The sequence below is a fragment of the Diceros bicornis genome, chromosome 6 (genome assembly GCF_020826845.1).
Source record: "Diceros bicornis minor isolate mBicDic1 chromosome 6, mDicBic1.mat.cur, whole genome shotgun sequence".
NCBI classification, from domain to species: domain Eukaryota; kingdom Metazoa; phylum Chordata; class Mammalia; order Perissodactyla; family Rhinocerotidae; genus Diceros; species Diceros bicornis.
Window position 1 is genome coordinate 4,708,793 of NC_080745.1, and position 23,103 is coordinate 4,731,895.

At 49.4% G+C, this 23,103-nt stretch overlaps 1 protein-coding gene and 1 long non-coding RNA gene across 3 annotated transcripts; both read left to right on the forward strand.

Annotated features, from left to right (window-relative positions):
• The first annotated feature begins 11,468 nt into the window (after positions 1-11,468).
• Positions 11,469-13,730, forward strand: LOC131406870 (ral guanine nucleotide dissociation stimulator-like). The gene is made up of 3 exons (XM_058542737.1): positions 11,469-11,815; positions 11,932-12,248; positions 13,605-13,730. Exons 1-3 carry the CDS (start codon positions 11,713-11,715, stop codon positions 13,728-13,730), a joined length of 546 nt encoding a protein of 181 aa, XP_058398720.1. The 5' UTR covers positions 11,469-11,712.
• Positions 13,731-15,374: 1,644 nt separating this feature from the next.
• LOC131406912 (uncharacterized) lies at positions 15,375-22,280 on the forward strand. 2 transcript variants are annotated; one of them, XR_009220398.1, is made up of 4 exons: positions 15,375-15,566; positions 15,905-16,020; positions 16,862-17,013; positions 22,191-22,280. It is a non-coding gene; the product is annotated as an uncharacterized LOC131406912 (long non-coding RNA). The 2 variants fall into 2 exon arrangements; XR_009220397.1 differs by lacking the exons at positions 16,862-17,013; positions 22,191-22,280 and having other exon boundaries at positions 15,905-16,207.
• Positions 22,281-23,103: the final 823 nt, after the last annotated feature.

Here is a 23,103-nt window from a genome sequence, read left to right on the forward strand (position 1 = left end):
TTTACAGACTGGCTTTAGCAAACCAAAGCCTTCACAGTCAGCCCATCTAGGGGTCCTGGGTAGGCCATCTGGTGGTGTCCAGGGGCAGGCTTGCTGCTGGAGTCCTTGGGCAGCCTGGTACTGGGGTGAGTGGAGAGCTTGGGTCCACGGTATTGTGTCTGGCCCTGGGCACAGCTGGGACCCTGAGTTCATGAGTAGCTCCACTGGAGCCTGGTTTGGCAGGTCCTGATTGAGAGCCTGCAGCCACAGGAGTCATCCAGGGCCATGGGAGTTGGCCAGTGCTGGGATGATCTGAGAGCCTTGGTTCACGGGAGCCTGCCAGGAGCCTGGCGCCATGAGAGACAGCTTGTGCTGGGGTAGGCCAGAAGTCTGGATTCCTGGGAGCCTGCTGGGGGCCTGGTGCCACAGGAGCTGCCTGAGGCTGCAGGAGCCAGCAGGTGCTGGGTCAAGATGGAAGCCTGGGTGCATGGGAGCCTGCTGGTGCCTGGTGCCGTGGGAGCTGCCTAGGGCTGCCTGAGTCAGCAAGCACCTGGGTGAGCAGGGGGCCTGGTTTTTGGGAGCCTGCCAGGAGCCTGGTTCCATGAGAGCTGTCTACAGCTGCTGGAACTGGCAGGTGGTGTGGTGAGCCATGGGCCTGACTTCCCAGTAGCCCTGAGGGAGCCTGATGCCATGGAATCTACCTGGGGTTGCTGGAGCCGGTAAGCGCTGCAGTGATCTGGGGTCCTGGGTTTGTGGGAGCCCACTGCGTGCCCTGTTGCGGAAGCTGCCTGTGGCTGTGGGTGCTGCCTGTGGCTGCCTGGAGTAGGCAGGAACTTGGGTGAGCAAGGGTCTGGATTCACCAGAGCCCACCAGGAGCCTGGTGCCAAGGACACCACTTGTGGTCACAGGAGCCACCTTGGGCTGTTTAAGATGGCAGCCCCTAGGCTGAGATGGGGCCCTGGGTTCCCAGGAGCATGGTGGGAGCCTGGTGTCAAGGATGCTGCTTGAGGCCACCAGAGCTGGCATGCTCCAGGGTGAGCCAGGGGCCTGGATTTGCAGAAGCCTGCAGGGAGCCAGCTAGGTCCACGGGAGTCAGCCTGGGGCTGGGGCAGGCTGGCTCAGGGGTCTGGTGAAGTCGGGCATTCACTTTACTCTCCTTTCGTTGGGAGGTGTTTGATTACTCATTCAGTCTGCTTGTTTGTTACTGGTCTGTTCAAGATTTCTGTTTCTCCATGATTTAGCCTTCATAGGTTGTTTCTAGGAATTTATCTATTTTGTCTAGGTTACCCAATTTGTGAGTGTACAGTAGTTCAGAATAGTCTCTTCTGATCTTTTTCTTTCTGAAGCATCAGTTGTAATGCCTCCTCTTTCATTTCTGATTTACTTTATTTGAGTCATCTCTCTTCTTTTTCCTCGATATTCTATCTAAGGGTTTGTCAATTTTATTTTTTTCCAAAAACTCAAGTCTTACTTTTATTGATCTTTCATACTCTCTTTCATTTTTTCCCTCTCTCTTTTTGGTGACTTCCATCCTTCTGCTAACTTTGGGTTTCATTTTTTCTTTTTCTAATGCTGTGCGTTGTAAGTCAGGTTGTTTCTTTGACATCTTTCTTCTCTTATAATGTACAAGATTATCACTACAAACTTTGCTCTTAGTACTACTTTTGCTGCATCCTGTAAGTTTTGGTGTTTTTATTTTTGTTTTTGTATTTCTGGAGCTATTTTCTAATGTCCGTTTTGATTTCTTCTTTGATCTAGTGGCTGTTTAAGAGTTTGTTGTTGAATTTCCATGTATTATGAATATTCCAGTTTTCCTTCTGTTATTGACTTCTAGTTTCATGCCATTGTATTTGGAAAAGATACTTGGTATGGTTTCAGTCTTCTTAATTTTGTTAAGACTTGTTTTGTGACCTAACACTTGATCTGTTCTGGAAAATAGTCCATGTGCCCTTGAGAAGAGAGTGCATTTTGTTGCTGTTCAGTAAAATGTTCTGTGTATGTCTGATAGGTCCATTAATGTTTTCATGTCTGCTGTTTCCTGATTTTCTGTCTGGATATTCTATCCAGTGTTAAAAGTGGGGTACTGATGTCTCCTCTATTTGCAAGTTATGTAACTGAGAAGGCTCTAATATTGAGACTATATAAAGATCTCCTGGAAGTCAATTATAAGAAACAAAGAAACCAATGAAAATGGGTAACCAACTGGAATAGACATGTCTCCAGGAGATACACAGATGGCCAATAAGCACTAGGTAGATGCTCAGTATCATAAATTATTAGGAAAATGCAAATCCAAAGGATAGTGTGATACTATTTCACACTCAAAATGAAGGCTATACTCAACATAATGGAAAATAACAAGTGTTGATAAAGATGTGGAGAACGGGAAACCCACATAACATTACTGGTGGGAAAGTAAAATGATGCAGCCACTGCAGAAAACAGCTTGGCATTTTTTAAAATCTTAAACCTAGAATTACCATTAACCTGGAGAGTCACATGGTAGGTATGTCCGAAAGAGCATTGGAAACATATGTTCAAAGAAACACTTGTCCATGGACATTCAAAGCAACATTATTCACAATGGTCCAAAGGTGAAACAAACCCAAATTTCTATCCAGTTACGACTGCATAAACCAAATGTGGCCTATGCATAATATAGGATATTATAGAGCCATAGAAAGGAATAAGATACTGCTACATGCTCAGCCATGGATGAACCTTGAAACGTGTGCTCACTGAAGCCGTCCACAAAGGCCACAGATAGCATGATGCCATTTGAATGCACTGTCCAGAATAGGCAAATCCATAGGGGGAGAAAACAGATGTGTTGTTTCCATGGGCTTGGGTTAGGAGAAAATAGTGCGAATGAGTATGGGTTTGTTTGGGGGTGTTGAAAATGTTCTGGAATTAGATAGTGGTGATAGCCACACGACATAATCATTGTACTAAAAGCCACTGAACTGTATACTTTAAAATGCTCTCAACGGTGTATTCTATGTTAAGCAGATTTTCCTGGATAAAAATTTTACAGTTTTTAAATTAATCAGGGTATTGATTAATTTTAATTTAGTTAATTTTAAGTTGGTTGGGATATTTAATAAGGGCAATTAATGGAGTTATTAGGGGTAGGGCATCTTGTAGCCAAGAGAGTAAACATCTGATGAGGACTATAGAAACAAGTCCTGTGATTGTACAAGCAACAGTCTAAAATCCAGTCCGTTTCCATTGTCCCCAACTTGGAGAGACCAGCCATGAAAGTAGGTTAGTGATCTCAGGGGCCTTGGGTATCTGTTCAAGATTTGGGTAATATTATGCAATATTTTAACCTCTTGGGTCATCTGGTGGTGGTAGGTTTGGACTTGTGTGTTGATGTACATTCAGCAAGTGGTTCCAGGAAAGGCACAAACCCCTCCTTCCTTAGCTGGTATAGACACTCTAGGGCCAGGCCGTTTTCTAAAGCCATTTAGGCAAGAGACTCATGAGAGTGTTGTAAAAGGGCTAGGATAGGGTCTTACGGAGTTGTTGTCCATGTTGGGTTAAGGTTGTCGATACTTCTTGGTTGCCTCAGTTTCCTGATTTTGTGTGGGTAGGGCCACCGCACCTGTGCCCAGTCCAGTCAGTCAGTCCTAGTAGAACTGAACACCCAGTGCTATAGGACTGACAGTGTCTATATGGGTTGGTGGTAGCCAGTCAGGGCAGGAAACTCAGGGGAAGTTTCCTGCGACCTGAGGGAAGCAGTCTGAGAGACAGACAATGATGTATTGCAGAATATATCCTGGAGCAAGCTGCTCAGAGGGCTGGGGAAGAGAGAAGCTCACTGGGTGAGAGCCTTGTGATATCAGCCCACAGTAAAACCCAAATGTGGATGCTCCTGGTGTAAAGTATTCATTAGCGGTCTTGGAGGTAAAACCAGTAATTTGCATCCATTGACTGGTTACCTGTGCTATATGATTTCAGGGGGTATGGTTAAAGTGTTTGTGGGCCGAGGGATGTTTGTGCCTGGGCACAAAATCACCAGGGTGGCCTCGAAGGCTACCCCAAAATGACCCCTCAAGGAGCGGTTGGGGCAGAAAGTGGGGGGAGCATTTTGAAGGAAGCCTGGGGCAAAGATGATGTTGTTCGATGGAGTTGGCTACAACTGAGTCTCTCCGCAGGGTTAGCACTTCAGCTGGGGTACAATAGGTTATTGGAGGCCAAGTGACAGACCCTGCGACTCCTGATTCCCAGTGCACGGGCAGCCCTCTCAGCCCATTGGACATAAATGGTGGTGGTGTTTGTGAAGCATCTGGCTGGCAGTGTGGAAGGTATAGGGGACGTGTGGTGGGAGACGTCATGATACTGTCGGGAGGAGCTGTGTGTGAGATTACGGTGTTGGGGGGGAAGGACTGGAGGCAGGTGCAGTGGGTGTGTGACCAACAATGGTCAGTGAAGGGACAGCCGGGGGGTAACTGGGGAAAGCAGGGACCAGCAGAAGTCATGTGTTTAAAACAAGACACCAGGCCCAAATGGAGCCGCTTAGGCTAAGCCCCATGTCAACAAGCTGAGACTTAATTAGACTTTTGGCCCTCCTAGGAATGGAATCTTAAACCAGTCAGTGGGGGATCGCCTGATGAGCAGCAGGTAGGTCATCTTCCTGATGGAGCCCTGCCATCCCCTAAAGGAAGGTAACCTTGCAGTAACCAACCCGCTGTTGTGTCTAGTGTAACTTCCTTGTTCCTGCTCCCTTCTGCCTATAAAAGTCCTTCATGTTGTCCAGCTCCTTGGCGCTCCTTTCTCTCTGCTAGACTGGATGTTGCCTGATTCATGAATTGTTGAATAAAGCCAATAAGATGTTTAAAATTTACTCAGTTAAATTTTGTTTTGTAACAGTTTGGTGGCAGCAGTGGGATTCAAAGGACTCATCTGATGGCTTCGGAGATGAGAAACACAGGCATTGGTACCTGCAAAACCTTTGAGGTCTCCATCTTTTTCGCTGTTTCTGAGGGCCGTGGGTAAGTTCCTCTCGGATCTGAGATCCACTGTCTTTGTGTTGAGCTCCCGATCTAACTGGCATTTCAGTCCAGGGTCAATGGGTCAGTCTAGACTGACAAGATGCTCTAAGAGAGCATCAGTCTTAGCCCTTGGTTAGTCCACAGTCCCCATTTGTTGGGGTCTGCTGGTTGAGTCTGCAGGCCCCTTGTGTTAGGGTCTGCTAGTTCAGTCCGTGGTTCTTGCTAATGGAGAGGAGTGGAAGAAATGTGTGCTCCATGCACACCCAGTCCTTGAAAACTTCCCACGTGCATTTTACATGCATTTTGCCTTCTGTTGACTGTCGATGGGTTCTAAGGAAATGGTGAAGGCACAGTGAGGAGGAATTGTGGGTTTCTGCATGACTACCTCGAGCACTCGTCAACCTGAACAACCGCCCGGCACTACCAGAACTGAAAGACATCCCATCACCATGGATTGGAAGACTCCTTATTGTGATGGTGTCAATATTATCCAAAGAGATCAACAAATGCAGTGCAGTCCTTATCAAAATCTCAAGGACATTTTGTGCTGAAATAGAAAAAAAACCCATCCAAAAATTCTTATGGAATCTCAAGTAAGTCCAGATACCCAAAACAATCTTGAAAGGAGGTACTAAGTTGGAGGACTCATTCTTTCCTGATTGAAAACTTACTACAAATCTACAATATCAGAACAACATTGTCATGGCATAAAGACAGACATGTTGACCAATGGAAACAGAATTGAGAGCCCAGAAATTAACCCTCACCCATATGACCAAATGATGTTTGACAAGGGCGCGAAGATTATTCAATGAGGAAAAGACAGTCTTTTCAACAACTTGTGCTGGAAATTGTGGATATCTACATGCAAAAGAATCAACTTGGACCCTTATCTAACACCATATACAAAGCTTAATTCCCAGTGGATCAAAGACCTAAATGTAAGACTATAATAGCCTTAGAAGAAAACATAAGACAAAACTTGACAAAATAGGATTTGGCAATGATTTCATGGATATGACACCAAGGAGCAGGCAATAAAATAAGAAGATACACAAGCTGGACTTCATGGATATTAAAAAGTTTTGTGCCTCAAAAAACATTATCAACAGAGTAAAAGCACAACCCACAGGATGGGAGACCATATTTGCAAACCATGTATCTGACAAGGGCTTACTATCCAGAATAAATAGGGAACTCCTAAACTCAACAATAAAAAACAAACAACCCAAATCAGAAATGAACAAAGTACTTGAATAGACATTTCCTCAAAGAAGATCTGCAAGTGACCGATAAGCTTATGAAAAGATGCCCAACATCAGTAATCATAAGGGAAATGCAAAGCAGAAACACAGTGAGAGACCACCTCACATTCATTAGGATGACATCTATCAAAAAAAGAAGAAAAAGAGTAGAATCAGTGTTGGCCAAGATGTGGAGAAGTTGGAACCCTTGTGCACTGTGGCAGGAATATAAAATATATAGTTGCTGTAAAAATCAGTATAACAATTCCTAAAAAAAATTAAAAATATAATTATATAGGATCCAGCAATTCCACTTGTGGGCATATACCCCCGCCCAAAACAGTTGAAAGCATGTTTTCAAAGACATATTTCAGCACCCATGTTCATAGCATCATTATTCACAACAGCTAAAACATGGAAGCCACCCAAGTATTGTAACCGAGGAAGGGCTCGCTGCCCAATGCACCCCTTAAGCCAAACATGGGATACCCACTCTTGTAGAAGGGAAAAAGCTGTATTACGTGGTTGGCCAGCAAGGAGACAGCAGACAAAGGTTAAATCTTTCTCCCCGATGGGCTGTTGAAAAGGGCTTTTTAAGGGCAAAGCAGCAGGTGCAGGAAGGTTGGGGGCAGTCCTAGGCATTTTCTGCAAGCGCAGAAGATTTTCATGTTCTGTCATACATCCCCCGTTCGAAAGGCGGTGTCCTTAACATCATCGACAGGGGAGTTCTTGGTCCCCCAGGTCATTCTCCAGTCACTTGTGCACTCGTGGTTTGAGTCTTGCCAGCCATCTTGTGGTCTCGTTGGCTCAAACCAGTTGAAACTTGCTCAAGGAGCAAAAACGGAGTTTCTGAAAAAAACAACTCACGGCCCAAGATTAGATCCTTAGTAAACATCATATGAGACGTGCCTTAAGAAAGGAGTCTCCAGGGGACAGTTGATAAAAATCGGGCTGGGGCCCCATTTTATTTTGGGCTTGCTTTTGGGCCCGGTTATGGTTTCTGTCCAGGGATGTATGGATATGCAAAATGTGGTATATACATACAATGGCATATTATTCATCCTTAAAAAAGGAAGTAAATTCTAAGATATGGCACACCATGGATGAACCTTCATGATATTACTCTAAATGAAATAAGCCAGTCACAAAAATACAACCTTGTGTGATTTCCCTTCTATGAGGTTCCTGAAGTCGCTAGATTCAGAGAGACAGAAAGTAGAATGGTGTTTGCCAGGGGCTGGGAGGAGGAGGAATGGGGGGTTATTCATGAATGGGTATAGAGTTTCAGTTTTGCAAGAGGAGAAGAGTTCTGAAGATGGATCGTGGTGATGATTGCACAGCAATATTAATGTCTTCAATACACTTAAAGCGTACTTAATGTATCTATGGGGCCTGATGACTTGTCCTGGCCGAGCACATGTTTGTGCTGTTGCACATCTTACCCTTCACTGTACAGTTGGTAAACTGGCCCAGGAAGAGGCAGGTACTGGCCCAGACCACGGGAGGTAGTCCGGGTCCCGAAGACTAGAGAGAGCTCCAGCTTCCTTGGCCAAGGCTCCACCCCTTCCCTCAGGTTTCCTTTGGCAATGAGAGGCATTAAGATCCTAGGGGATTGCTGCCCACCCTTCTCCATATGGGGTCATTTTCCCCTCATCATCGCATGTGCACAGGCACCCCCACTCTCACTGACTTCTCATGTGGGGACCACGGAGGTGCAGTCAAGAAAGAGCTGACACCGGGGAAGTGACAGGAGGCAAGAGGGAGAGAGGTTGCAGGCAGCTCTCCCACGGGGCAGTAACATCCGTTCTCCTAGATACGTGTCCAGGGGCGCAGAGATGGGCAGAGGAATGTGTAAGGTTCCTAGGTTTCTACCTGTTCCAGACCCATCCCTGGCCCAGCCTGGGGAGCACAGGACTGGGGTCCTGCAGTCCACCTCTGCGGGCACCCAGAACTGTGATGAGCCCATCCTCCCCTAGTGTAGGCATTGGGAACAGGAGAGAAGACCTCAATGAGGGTCCTTCTATATAAAGTGGAGTGCATCCCGCAGGTGACTCCAAGCGTTCCATGTGCTTGCAACATGTCTGTTGGAGTGGGTTCTCCGTCGATGACCTACTGTCATCAATGCTGAGAAAATGCTTTCCACCCCCTGGAGATCCTTTAGAACTGAGGAGGCTTGGGGGCTTGGGTGGATGAGAACTGGGGATAAGGAAGAAGATGCTAGAGCACTGGACACCAAGTCCAGAGTCCAGGGAGAAGACCAGTCCTTGTTGGACCGTCGGGGCCCTCATCTGGAGGGAGGGGAGATTCATTGTCCTGGTTGAGGTTGGATGCCTCAGGAGTGAAGAGGACACCTGGTGCAGGACAGCAAGATGGGGGGAAAGGTAGGCTCCCGAGATTGCTCCCACTCCCTCGAAGCCGACAGGTCCTGCTCCTTTACCCCTGGGACCCTGGAGAGCCTCTGCCTTGAGGACACCTGAAGAAAAGTTCCTTTCTGTTTGGTGGTTTTGGCAAGGGCTGCAGCGCTAGTGCTGGCCACCAGGAGGCAGGCAACCTCTTGTGTCAGTGGTTGCCAGTGAGTTTTTGTTTTTATGTTTTTTCAGTTCTACTGAGACATACTTGATATACAGCACTGTGCAAGTTAACACTGCTGTGTCGTATATTTGAAAGTTGCTAAGAGAGTAGATCCTAAAACTTCTCATCACCAGGAAAAAAGCTTTTATTTCTGTTTCGTGATGGATGTTAACTAACCTTATTTTGGTAACCGTTACATAATATATATATATCAAGTCATTCTGCTGTAAACCTGGAATTTACACAGTGTCCACTGAACTTTTCTTGAGCACCTGGAGCAGCGAAGAGTCAAGCAGAGGTCTTTCTGGCTGTCCCCCTGCCTCAGAAACAACTTGTACCTCCTCTTACTAGTGTTCATCTCCACAATCAAAATTGGTCATAAGCAGGGGGAGGGGTGCAAGAGCTTCCCATGTACTGATTCAGCAACTGTGCACTGAGCACTCACCCTGTGCTGGGTGCCCTGGTGGGCCGAAGCACAGGATGAAAATGACCAAGTGGTCCCTGCCCGCCAGGAGCTCACAATCTAGAGGAGAAAGGGACAAAAGCAAAGACATGAGAAAGAAAAGAGCAAGTGCTGTAGAGAAACACAGCAGGGGGTTGTGAGGGAGGGCTGGGGGTCACTGGTAGGAGGGTCTGAAAGGCCTCACTGGGGTGACATTTGCTGGGACCAGAATAACAGGGGGGAGCCAGCCCTGCATGAGCCTGGTAGCAGTGTGTCAGGGAGAAGGTGCGACTGATGCAGAGTCTTGCAGGCAAGAGTGAGTTTGGCCGGAAGAGGTTAGAAAGGTGGCCAGTGTGGCTGGAGGGAGCCTGGGAGGAGAGAACAGGAGCTGGGGTGGAAGGTAGGGCCAGGGCCTGGTGGGCTGTGTCAGTTACCTTTCCCTCTCTGACTTCATTGCCACAACCTTGCATTTCAAAACTACAAATGTTGACTATCTCACAATTTGTGTGGATCAGCAATCAGGCAGGTTTTAGCTGGGCGCCTCTGCCTCAATGAGTTTAACAGGTTGGGGCTTTGGCCTCAACTGAGGCTCGACGGGGGGAGGACTGGCCCCCAAGTTCACTCTCAGCCTTCAGGGTTCAGTTTGAACTGAGAGCCTGAGTTCCCTTCTGTCTGTTGGCCTGGGCACTCCCTTGCTTCTCTCCTCGATGGGCCTCCACATTGGGCAGTCCCAAAACACCAGTATTTGATTCCTCAGTTCCAGGGATTCGACAGAGAGAGAGAGACACGGAGTAAGTGGAAGTGAGAGACTTTTTTAGTTAAAATCTAGACAAGACATCCCGTCACTTTGGCTGTTATTATGTTCAGAAGCCAGTGACTAACCACTTAGTGGTTCCACGGGGAGGTGTATAACATGGGTGGGGCTTACTGGGTACCACTGTGGAGGCTGTCCACCTCATAGGCCAAGATGAGGCTCTTGGATCTGATTCTACATAAAGCAGCAAACAATTGAATGGTTTTATGCCACAGTATGGCAATATCTGAATTTCCATTAGTTTCTACCCCCTCATGATGCTGACCTGAAAATGAGGCCAAGTTGGATGTGACTGTCCCAATATCACATTCCTGGAACCCAGGCCTGTTTTGAGTGGTGTTCTGTGCTGCGTGTCACCCCTCATTATTATTCTTCCATCTCTAAGTTTGGGCCTTAGGTACAAGTGACACTAGCCCACAGGGGTAATAGATATTATCTCATATACACTGGGTGACGTCCCTAGGAAGTAGATTCTAGCCTGATCCCCATGGTACAGGTTTGGAGACTGGGGAGGACCTGAGAGGCACAGTGACTTTCCCAGGATGCAGAACTGGTAAGAAAAAGGAGGTCTGCCTTCATCTCTGTCTCCTCAAAGCTAGGACCCGAGTGAGGTTTCCAGGGAGCTGTGGCTAGGGCTGTGTGGGCTCCTTGTGTACAGTTCAGGAGATGACATGGGGGAGGAGGGTGAGCAGCCTGGGGGCAGGGGGCAGCTCTGGGCAAGTCTGATTGAGGGAAGGGGCCCAGGTAATGGAATCTTGAAAAATGACCTCACTTCTTTGGTCATAGACCTCAACAGATCTTAGAACTCTGGTAACCAGGCACCCACAGACCCCCATCCAGCTCACTTGACTGGCGACGGTCAACAGACAAAGATGTTTAGTTGTTGTGTCCCGATTTTTGGAAGATCTGGCTCAAAAAAGCCCAGAAAGAGAATCTTTTTCGTCGTTGCTGACGTTGGCTCAGCCCTCATCCCCGATGCCTCTGGGCATCTGGCAGGAGGCAGCGAAAGATAACAACAGGGCAGCCCAGGAAAGGCTAGTGCAGGCCAGGACACAACTGTGATCCCACCTGATCAGCCCCACACTCCTTGCCCCTCTTCGTGTGTGTGTGTGTGTGTGTGTGTGCATGTGTCTGTGTGGAGGGGGGAAGGCAGGGCATGAGGGGTGGGTCATTCCTAGGCAGGAGCTGGTAGTTCGGTGTCGGAAGCCTGGTGGGTCTGTCATGTTCATACAGGGTCATGGCTGGCAGCGTGACAAGGTGAGCTCCTCTTCTCATATGTTACCGAGCCCTAGAGGTTTCATCTCTTTCCCTCCCTGACCACAGTTCTTTGCAGGGATGCCCCCTGTGCCTGAACTGAGGAGCAGACTTTCTCTTGGGGGTCGGCCCCAGTGGCAGTGTGCAAGCAGCCCCTGATTCCTTCTGGCCCAGCTTCCGGGCAGTCTTTGCAGAACTCCACTCAGGAGGTCGTCGAGGAGCTGCCCAATGGTTTCGACTCCACCAACTCACTAGACAAGGGGCAGGTGCACGAGGCCACCCGCACCATCCAGTGCTGCTCTGAGATGAGAGCAGGAGCAGAGGGTCTCCACACTCAGGACCTTGAGATGCCGGGCTTGGACCAGAACTAGGGAGGGACCAGACTGGGGCTGTCCCTTTTTCAAGCTAAAGGGGATGTACATGCAGGTCACCTTGCCTGGTTCGGAGCTGAGCTGCCGTGACCCTCTTTCCCTTGCCCGGTGTGAGCTTCTGGAGGCCACTGAGGCAGAGCCAGAGGGTAAGGCGGCCTGCAGGCTGGGTATTCCCGGAAGGGAAGTGGGATCTTTCCTGTGTTTGGAAGGACACGTGGAAAGTCAGCTATGTGGGTGAACCTTTCTCTTTATCCCGCTGCAGCGCCAGCTGCAGAGCTCCAGCCGGCGGCAGAAGCAGGGCAGTGGACAGTGGTGGAGGTAGAGCTGGCTCCAGCTCCGTCAATACCACCCCCTCTAGCGCTGGAGCCAGCGTCCCCTCCATCAGCAGTGTTGGAGCTGGAGCAAGGGCCCACGTCGGCTCCAGCAGGAGTGGGAGCTGCTGAGCTGGAGTCACCTGGACCATCATTTCTAGTGGGAAGTCCATCTCCACCTGTGGCCATTAAGGAGGATGAGAAGAAGCCTAACTTCACGGCCTTCCCTCCTAAGCTGGTGGCGGAGCTGTTGACCGTGATGGATGCGGTGAGCAGCTGGGCTCTCAGGGCGGAGGGGCAGGCCTTCCCTCTGCCATCAGTGCCCCAGACCTGATCCGGACTCCTATGACCTGGGCCCAAATCCTGGTGCTCCCCCTTACCAACCGTACGACCTGGGCAACTTTCTGAACCCCCAAGGCTTTGCTGTCCACCTGAAGACCGTAGAGGTGGACACTAACAGGACCTGCTGCACAGAGTGGCTGTGCCGGCTCCATGAGGTAGAAGAGACGGAAAGCTGCGCGGGGCCTGGCCCATCAGTGGGGGAGGGGAACTCACTGTGTGCAGCCAGGTCACTGGTGACCCAACCGGCTGCTCAGGAGGCTCAACAGCCTCAGCATTTATTAGAGACCTGATGTGTACTTCACTACAAGGGAGACAGACAGAGCCTGTGGTTGTAGCTGCCGCAGGGGAATGTGCATCAGAATCGGAGTGGGACCAGAGGGGGCATCAGGGTGGTGGAAGATGCCCCCTTGGGATGAGCCTAGTTGAGCCACCGTCTGGAGCTTGGAGTTAGCCAGGACGGGCTGGGTGCAAATGCCCCCTCCCTTCCCTGCCAGTATTGGGTCCTGGGTCATCCTGTGCTGGGTGCCTGCAGTGGACAGAGAAGAAAACCCAGGGACTCTCACAAGGCTCAGACCACATCCTGAGCTTCCTGAGCTCCAGCTCTAAACCGTGACCCCTGTGCGGCACTTTGGGGGTGGTAGACACGGAGCTGGGGTGTGGCAGGGCTGGGTGACACTCCCCCTGTTCCCCAGGAGCTCTTCCGGAAGGTGGTACCCTCTCAGTGCCTGGGATCCACCTGGGGCAAGAGGAACAAGCCCGGCAATGAGCACCTGGCACCCACCGTCCGAGCCACCGTTGACCACTTCAGAAGGGTGGTCAGCCTCGTCGTCACCACCTGCCTCGGGGACCCGAGCATGACGGCCCAGGACAGGGCGAGGGTGGTGGAACACTGCATCCAAGTGGCCCAGGTGTGCTGCGGGAGGCCCAGTGGAGCCCCTCTCTGGAGCCTTGGGAACGGCCTCTCCACCTTTATCAGCTCCCAGGATTGCAGTGTGTGGTCTAAGCCCCTGCACAGTCCCTAGGCCTTTCCTTCCAGGGGCCCGCTGACCTTGACTCCAGGTCCCAGTGGGAGGATGCTCACTTCCTCCCTGGCTCCTTCCCTGGGTTGAGCTAAAATCCTCCTCCCTGTGAGTGTTACTCTCTGGGTCCTAAATGTGCCCTTCTGGGGCTCCCTGAGCATCTGTCTCATCCAGGAGGAGAGATTTAAATAGAAGGGGACTGAAGCTAGAGCAAGCGGGTCTCCAGCACCCCACCTCACAGCTCATTCTCTTTCCTTCCCCAGGAGTGCGAGATCCTGAAGAACTTCTCCTCACTCCGTGCTGTCATCTCTGCTCTGCAGAAAACCTCCATAAGCCACCTGAAGAACAAGTGGGTGGATGTTTCCCACTGGGTAGGCCCCTCTCCATAGGAGGACCAGGGTGGATGGGGGATCTCTCGTATGTCTGCCATTGCCCCCTCAGTCACGTGGGAACTCCTGGGAGGCAGCAAATGCTGGGGACAGGGCCTGGGCCTCGGTGGGGGGTCTCTAAGCCTCCCGGGGTCCTTAGTGCACCAGTTCTGCTTCAGGACTCAGTTTCCCTAAATGCCAGGGTTGAGCCACATTGGAGATTTTCAAGTGTTTATGGCAACAGAACTCTATGCCCAGTTGAAACTCAAAGTGGTCAAACAGAGGTGCTCTGTAGAGCTGGGGAATGGAGACCCCAGTGACCAACAGGAGAGCCCCCGCCCAGTCCCACGAGACTTTAGCGCTCAGAGGAGCCCAGTGAGAACACTCCTCCAGGCAGGTTGCATCTCTTGGGTTTGCAAAGAAAAGGGATTTGCACTCAGACCCCTCTCATTATCCCCCAATTTATCCTTCCTTCTTTCCACTCCCCTCAGGGAGAGCTCAGAAAAACTTAAGGAGCTCTATAGCCATGACAAGTCCTTGAGAAGAGAATTGATGACCAAGGTAGAGTGGAGGCTGGAGGTCTGGAAAGAGAGGAGGGGCGAGGGGGAAAGGGGGACTGGGCAGGCTGTGGTTTTGATAGTTTCTCACTTGAGAAACTATCCCCAGGCTGGGGAAGCTCAGAGCTGCCTGATGGCACAGCTGCGTGAGGTTTTATCTAAGCTGGACTCAGCCTCTCCGTCCCATGCTGCCCATGGGGGAGAGAGATGTCGGGTCCCCCCAAGTCAGGCAGCACATAAGTGGCTGAGCAGTCCCCTCTGCCTGAGGCCTCAGCCTCCATGTCTGTCATCAGAGAGGATCCCTCAGCCTCACCCCCCTGTCCTCCTCCTCTGGAGCCCAGAGCCCAGCCTAGGTCCAAGTCCTGTTTTCTCTGCATGCCCGGCCCCCTCTGGGGACCTGGCAGTCGTGCACCATGAGAAGGGGTGGGCATAGAGGGCCAGTCAGGCTGGGGGGCTCTGATGGACTCTGGCTGTCTGCCTTCCAGGGGAATGAGATCAACCTTGAGAAAAGGACTGAGGTGAGCAGCTGTGGCCCTCCCTGCAGGGGAGGGGAAGGAGGTGGAAATCAGAGACCCTCTGGGCAGAACAGTCCCTGGCTCCACCCCCAGTATCTTAGATTGAGAGGAAGAGTTTGATAACAGAGAAGAGGGAGATCCATCCAATTGGCAGGTGAGTTGAGGGGAGGATGGCGTTAAGGAAAACTTCCTGGAGGAGGGGTTGATTATTCCCCTTCTGAGAACAGGTAGAGCCTGCATGTGACTGGAGGGAAGGATAGTTCCCAGGACTGGTCCCCTGCCCCACTCCTCACCCCCCACAAGGCCTCTGCAGCATCCCCCACCCAGGCCCTGTCTCCATCCTCTCCTTCCCTCTGGCCCCAGGAATACCGAGTCATGAGGGAGATCCTGTTGCTCCAGGTGGCTGCAAAGAATTACAACCTAGAGCCCGAGGAGTGATTTGGGGCCTGGTTCCAGGACATGGAGCTGCTCAAGGAGAATGATAGGTGAGGCCAGGCAGGAGTTGGCTGAGGGCAGAGGTGGACCCTCCTTGTTGGCCAGTCCAGAGAGCCTGTCTCCGTGGCCCCCTGGTCAGCCCCAGGCCTTACCGTGTTGCGACCTCTGGGACACCCAGACTCCAGCTGCTGGGCAGGCAGTGGGGGGGCACCTGAGGTGTGGCTCCTGGTAGGCTCACAGGTGCTTCTGTGTCCTGTAGCTACAGCCTGTCCTGCCAGCTAGGGCCCCAGGCCTAGTTGGCCAGCAGAATACTCAAGGCCAAGAAGAACCGGCCATCATCAAGGTCAGGGGTGAGTGAGTGTCTGGGCCGGGGTGACTGACTCCTAGGGGTTCAGTAAAGCTTCGGGCTAAGCGTGGCCTTTGGGAGTCGGACAGCTGGCACTGGGATCCCAGCTCCACTACTGAGCAGTCCTGTGACTGGGGTGACTCTCTCCAGCTTCCTGAGACTCTGTTTCCTCCTCTGTAAAATAGGTGATACTAAATGATCGCTCATGTGACAGGGACAAATGGGGTACTGGTGGCTGACAGCACTGAGCACAGGGACTGGAGCACCCAGTGCAGTGGGGACAGGGTGTGGCGCCATGGTTCTGAGGGAGGGCCCCCAAGATAACCCGACTCTTCTACTCAGCCCCCAGGCCCCAACACCGAGCCCCATACCAGTGGCCAATCACAGCCGCATCCTCAGCAGCGGGGACACAGCTGGGACGCTTGCGATGCACCGGGCCGGCTCCTCCCACCTGATGGGTAGGGGAGCATTGCAAGCTGATTCCTGGGGCCCCGTGAACCCCAAGAGAGCGGGGACGACCCCACCCCAGCTCCCTGACATGTCTACCCCAGCGCCTATTCACCCATTGGGGAGTGACAGTAGTTATGTGTTGTAAATAATAAATGCCATATTTGAATATTATATTAAAGTCCTGTTCCCTTTATAGCCTGGGAGTTGTGGTGTGGTTCTGTCGCTTTCTGTCGGCATGTAAGGGAGACATAGAATCTCACATTTCTCCTTGAATCAAGAACTCTTCTGGGTCATCAGCTTATTGTATGTAGGAGAAGGGAGAAGGGCCAGCCCCTTCCCTGGCCAGTGGGGTCACTCCTAAGTCAGAGGACAAGTTCATTTCAGTATCATTCAGCTGCTCCAGGAGCAGACACGGCCCGGTGCCCATTCTGTTGGGATTTAAAGGTTGAAGGTACTTTCACAGGCAGAGCAACAACCACTGAAATGTGGGTGTCTTTAAAACAGCACTACCCAGGACCATGTCGTGCTACAGGCAGGGGCTGCCTTTCTACATTCTGCTTATCTTGTTGAGGTTTCTTTTGATCACATTTTAGGAACTTGTAGTTTTCTAGTTCAACCTCTGGAATTGCATCAGCTGTAAGTGGGGAAAACGAGGTAAAAATATCAAAACGTTCACAGGGAGAGGACAAGGCCCGAGGAAGGTCACTTGTAAATGGTCTAAAGGCAGGCAGGACTTTCCTTCCTCAGGCCCCTCTAGGGGCTCCGTGTTCACCTGACCTAGATTTGAATCCTCCTGGGATCCTTGTCCAGGTCTCTGACTTCCTTTTCCTGCTTGTTTTCTATCCACAGGCGAAGATTTGTGATGCAGCTTTTAAGGCTACATCTGGGCCTCCTTCCGTCATGTCTATGCTGCCTACACACTAGGCTCTCCAGCATCCCTTCACGTACTTATGTAATGCTGTTTCAGGAGGAAATGTCCTGGAGGCCCCAGCCTCTGTCAGGTACATTGTGGCCACTCTTCCCTGAGGGAGTTGATCTGGTGGATCAGGGATGGGTTTTCATTTCCCAGGCTATGGGTCCCTCTATTTGGCCACAGAAAACCACCACCCTCTCCGTTGCATACCAAGGTGACTTCTGGGTTTGTGTGGTTCTGAAGTCCATGGTCTCTGACATTCGCCAGTTTACACATTCAGTCATGATTTTACTGACGTGTCCTAAAGGGCTAGATGCGCCTGAACCCATAGATTTTGTAGCCCCCTGGGATGGCTGTGTTATTTGCCACAGCCTTGTGCTGTGGTTATGTGTCATGGGGGCTGTGAACCTTTCCTGTTGGGAGCTTTGAAAGATGAGGCATGAGAGGGGAGGGTGTAGGCAGGTCCATTGAGGGAATGCCACCACACCGATGATCCATGGCCATGAATGGACACAGTCTTACCAATCAAAATACTGAAGTGCTTCCCATCTGGTGGTGAACAGACACTGCTCTGAGCTCACCCTGAGAACCCACCCCATGACCAGGAACTAAAGGGTTCCCACGTGGCTTTTTGAACATCACGTCTGGAAACACCCTGTAAGTCAAGGCCCAGATGAATTGCTTGGCAGTTCTGAGCTATCCTCCTCCATCAGAAGGCTGCAAGTGTCCTTCAGACACACAGCAGGCTGGACTCTGCCAGGGAGGCCTTTACAGTGCAAGCTGGTGTTGAGCATACATCCTGGTTCCCAGCAGCCCAGGCCCTTCCTGACATGGCACAGCCATCCAGGAAAGTGATTTGCTAAAGGAAAGATAGGGAAGACTATACTTTAGCTCCAAATAGAAAGAGAAGCGCCAGCTCCCATGTCTAATCAGGACGAGGAGGTAGTCAAGGGTGCCCGCAGGGTTTCTACTGCAGGACTATGAGGCTCCTGAGAACTGATCCTGCGTGTGGCAACATTTAATAACCCTTGTGCCCAATGATATAGCAGAAGGGCGACAATTTATTGCACCTTTGGGCATCCATTTGTCAAAAGTGCACTTACAGTCATCCATAAGAGAATCACGTTTGCACAACGGTACATATCACTCAATCTTTTACTGCTTTTTTATTTTTTTATTTATTTATTTTTTTATTGGTTTATAACATTGTAAAAATTTCAGGTGTACATCATTGTGCTTCTATTTCTGCATGGACTACATCATGTTCACCACCAAAATACTAATTACAACCCATCACCACACACATGTACCAAATTATCCCTTTCACCCTCCTCCCTCCCCCCTTCCCCTCTGGTAACCACCAATCCAATCTCTGTCCCTATGTGTTTGTTTATTGTTGTTATTATCTACTACTTAATGAAGGAAATCATACGGTATTTGATCTTCTCCCTCTGAGTTATTTCACTTTGCATTATACCCTCAATGTCCATCCATGTTGTCACAAATGCCTGGATTTCATCGTTTCTTATGGCTGAGTAGTATTCCATTGTGTATATATACCACATCTTCTTTATCCATTCGTCCCTTGATGGGCACTTAGGTTGCTTCCAAGTCTTGGCTATTGTGAATAACGCTGCAGTGAACACAGGGGTGCATGTACCTTTGCAAATTGGTGTTTTCAAGTTCTTTGGATAAATACCCAACAGTGGAATAGCTGGATCATATGGTAGTTCTATCCTTGATTTTTTGAGGAATCTCCATACTGTTTTCCATAGTGGCTGCACCAGTGCACTCCCACCAGCAGTGTATGAGAGTTCCCTTTTCTCCACATCCTCTCCAACACATATTGTTTCCTGTCTTGTTAATTATAGCCATTCTGACGGGCGTGAGGTGATATCTCATTGTAGTTTTAATTTGCATTTCCCTGATAGTTAGTGATTTTGAACATCTTTTCATGTGTCTGTTGGCCATCTGTATATCTTCTTTGGAGAAATGTCTGTTCAGGTCTTTTGCCCATTTTTTAATTGGGTTGTTAGTTTTTTTGTTGTTGAGATGCATGAGTTCTTTATATATTTTGGAGATTAAGCCCTTATCAGATGTATTACTGCTTTTTTAAACTTATGTAAATTTAACTAATGTACAAAATACACAAAATACTCAAACTTATTCATACCTGAATAAGGAAGAAATATAACAGTCACTCCATGTTTTTGCAGGTAGTCACCCTTTCATAGCTGGTATTTATAACTACCTTCTTCCATTACCCACTTCATATTCCCTTTGCCTCAGCAAGCACCTCAGCTGGTTGTGGTTCTTTGCAAACCCTTTTCAATTTCAGTGGTAGAACCTGACCTTCATTCCTGAAGGGTCACAGCCATTCGTAGTCCTGCCTGGACTGGTTTCTTGTAGTTTTCCATTGACGTTAATCACAGGGCACGTGATACTAAGAAAACCCTAAGGAATCTCCTGTATTCCTTACCTCCATTGTGGAGCAGCAGTCCAGTTTCCTCTTGGTAATCAGGATCAATCACCGCGGCCTGCATGGAAACTCTCTTCCTTTTGCCTGTAGAGTCAGAGGCAAGAGGAGCCGTAAGGGGCTGGGTGGCAGTCTTAATTTCCAGTCCAAAGAAATCAATGTGTTTTCTCCCTTTGGAATGAAGATCCCTAAACCAGTAGAGCATAAGGTCACATGAACATGAAAAAAAATTATGCTAGTGGATCATGAGGGGTAACAGTGGTAGTAGTGAATGGTGCCCCTCGCATTTCCACCCTTGATTGCTGGACTTGTGAATCCCAGCTATGGGAAAATCAGTGCTATATAATGGACGCTGATTTAGAGCATAAGCAGCTTCCTGGGGAACACCGCCCCAAACCTGCAAGGTATTGCCACCTAGGTAGTAGTACTGTAACTGCGTCTTCACACACCTATTCTTCTCTCAAGTCAGCGGCTTCAGATGGTGGGGAACAGGAAAAGACCAGTGAATTCCATGAGCATGGGTCCATTGCTGCACTTCATTTATGGGCAGTGAGTTCCTTAATCAGAAGCCATGCTGAGTGGAATACCATTATGGTGAATAAGGCATTCTGTGAGTCTACAGATGGTAGCTAACAGGAACATTGTGTGAAGGGAAGGCAAATCTGTATCCAGCGTAGGTGTCTAACCCACTAAGAGCAAAACACTGCCCCTTCCATGGTAGAAGAGGTGCATTGTAATCACCTGCCACCTGGTTGCTTCCTGATCACCCTGGGGAATAGTGCCCTATCAGGGACCCTGTTTTGGTCTAGGCTCCTGGCAGATTTGGCACTCAGCAGTGGCTGTGGACAGATCAACCTCGATGAGTGGAAGTCCACGATGCTAAACCCATGCATAACCCCCATTCCTGCCTCTCAGCCACTTTGTTCATGGCCCCCTTGGGCCTCGACAGGAGTGGCTGGGAAGAGAAGCTGGGTAGTGCCCACACAACAGGTCATCTTGTCCACTTGACTATTAGAATCCTCCTCTGCTGAGGTTACCCTTTGGTGCGCATTCTTATAGGAAACAAAGAAATTCACCTTTTTTGCCCATTCAGAGAAGTATAGGCACATGCCTCTTCTCCACACCTCCTTGCCACCAATGTTCCTCTCACATTCCTTCCAAGCTCTTGACCAGCCAGCCAAATCGTGCCTCTGTGAACTGAACTTGACTCGTTATCTCTGGCCATTTCTCCCTCCAAGCAAAATAAACAACCAGGTGCATTGCTTAAGTCTGGGCCCCCTGGGAGTATTGTAGCTTGTCACTTTCTTTCAGGGATGTCCCACACAGACACTGTAATGCTTCAGCTGGTGTGGTTTTGCGTGGCGCCTGCCTATCACATAGAACTATATATAAAGCAGACCTGAGTCTTCTTTTCCTCAGTCAACTTATTGTAGGTATCCTCCATGAGGCCATAGATGTGGTCTGGGAGAGTGAAGGGAATGTGTCAGGGCTGGGGGTCACAGACATTGGGTATACACACTCATGTGACTTGATTGTGCCTGAGGCCCTGCTCCAGACTGACCTCGTAGACACCACTTCATGGGACGGTGGGGTGCTGCCTCACCTAGTTCATGACGGGCATCCCAGGTCACGGGCTAAGTTGGTGGCCCATGGTTATGCATTCAGTTCTCCTAGGGCTCAGCAGCAAGCCAAAAGCTGAGCAGTTGTCTTCAGTGGATAGTAGGGCTTTGCTCCAAAATCCTAAGGGTCTGTGCTGTGATTCATCTTAGGAGGCTGTTAAAGCCACAAAACAACATCTCCAAATGCCACCAACACTTCAATCACCATTGGATCTGCTTGATCACATGGCCCTAATGCCAGAGTAGCTTACATAGCAGCCTGCACCTGCCCCAGGGCCTTCTTTGCTCTGGGCCCCGTTCAAAACTAGCAGCTTTTTGGATCTTGCGGTAAAAGAGCCGGAGTTACCCACCAAAATAAGGAATATGTTGCCTCCAGAATACACAAAGGCGCGCTAGGCAGTATGCCTCTTTTTCATTTGTAGGAAGGGCCAGATGCCGCAACTTATCTTTAACCATAAAAGTGACACCTCAAAAGGCCTGACACCACTAGACTCGCAGACGTGTCACAGAGGTGAGAGGCCCCTGATTCATTTCATTTATTTCCCACCTTCTGACATGCAAGTGTCTTCCAATAAAACAGCTGCTACTTTTGCTGACTAGGTTGAATGAGCATGATGTCAAAAATGTCACGGAACAGGCGCTGGCGTGGTGGTGAGTGGTTAAGTTCACTCACCGTTTTGCTGGTCTGGGGTTTGCGGGTTCGGATCCCGGGTGTGGACCTACGCACTGGTCATCAAGCCATGCTGTCACGGCATCCTACATATGAAATAGAGGAAGATGAACGCAGATATTAGCTCAGGGCCAATCTTCCTCACCAAAAAACCCCCCAAAAAACAGAAAAGTAATGGAACAGTGTTATGCCTCATGGAAGAGAAAGGTGATCAAGGTCCCTGTAGACTAAGTTATGACATAGAGCTTGAGAGCTGCTACACCTTGAGGTGGGACATTGAAAGTTTATTGCTGGCCTTGACAGGCCAAAGCAAACTATTTCTAGTGTCTCTTATAACAGATAAAGAAAATACCATTTACCAGATCAAAAGCTGTATACGAGGTATCAGGACTCAATTAATGGAACTATATGTGGGAAAGCAGGTGTAGTTGTAGTCACCATCTGGTTAAGTTTATGACAATCCTCCATCCTTCTCCAAGATCCATCTGTTTTATACACAGGCCATGAGATGACCTGAATGCAGATGTAGTGGGATTCATCACCTCTGCATCCTTCAGTCCTCGGTGGTGGTCCTAATCTCTGCAGTCCCTCCAGGAATGCAGTATTTCTCTTATTTTACTATTCTCCTAAGTAGAGGCAGTTCTAGTGGGTTCCATTTGGCCGTCCCTACCATAATTGCCCTCACTCCACAGGTCAGGGAACCCCATTCTGCCATTTGCTGAGTATGTCAGTTACCACTAAGCATTCTGGGACTGGGGGAAAAGCTATAGGATGGGCTCAGGGACCCACTAGACCCACTATGAGACAGATCTCGGCTAACCTACATTGATCACCTGATCCTATAAGCCTTACTCTGATTCATGGAGCACAGTGATGTTTTGGGTCTCCTGGAATTAGTGTGTCACTTCAGAGCCTGTATTCAATAATCCCTATAATTCTGATTATTTCCTTTTCCCTAATTATGGTCACCATCACAAAAGGATGTATATCCTTTAGGGGAAGGTTGGGAAAAGATTAAACGTTTTAATTTTAAATAGTATATCTAGATCCTTACTCAAGGGACTCAGCCTCCCCTTCACACCAGGGCTCCTGTATCTCTCAAGTGGCTCAAGGCTGGGAAATGCTTGAAGGGCCATGACTGTTGCAGTGATTCTGTTCACTTGATCTAGAACTATTCTTACACAGATCAAGAATTTCATCAACTGCCTTCTCTTTCCCTCTACAGACACTCTGATCAACTAGCTACCACCATAGGTTTCTGTGAGTCAAATGGATTCTCATTATTGCCTTGACTCCACTATCCATTACAGAAACCATAACCACCTTGTCTCTTGAGATTCAGTGCCTCTGCTTGGTCTCTGCTGCCCCGGGATCCAGGTGTCCTCACTGCATATCAAGATCCCAGGTCACTGG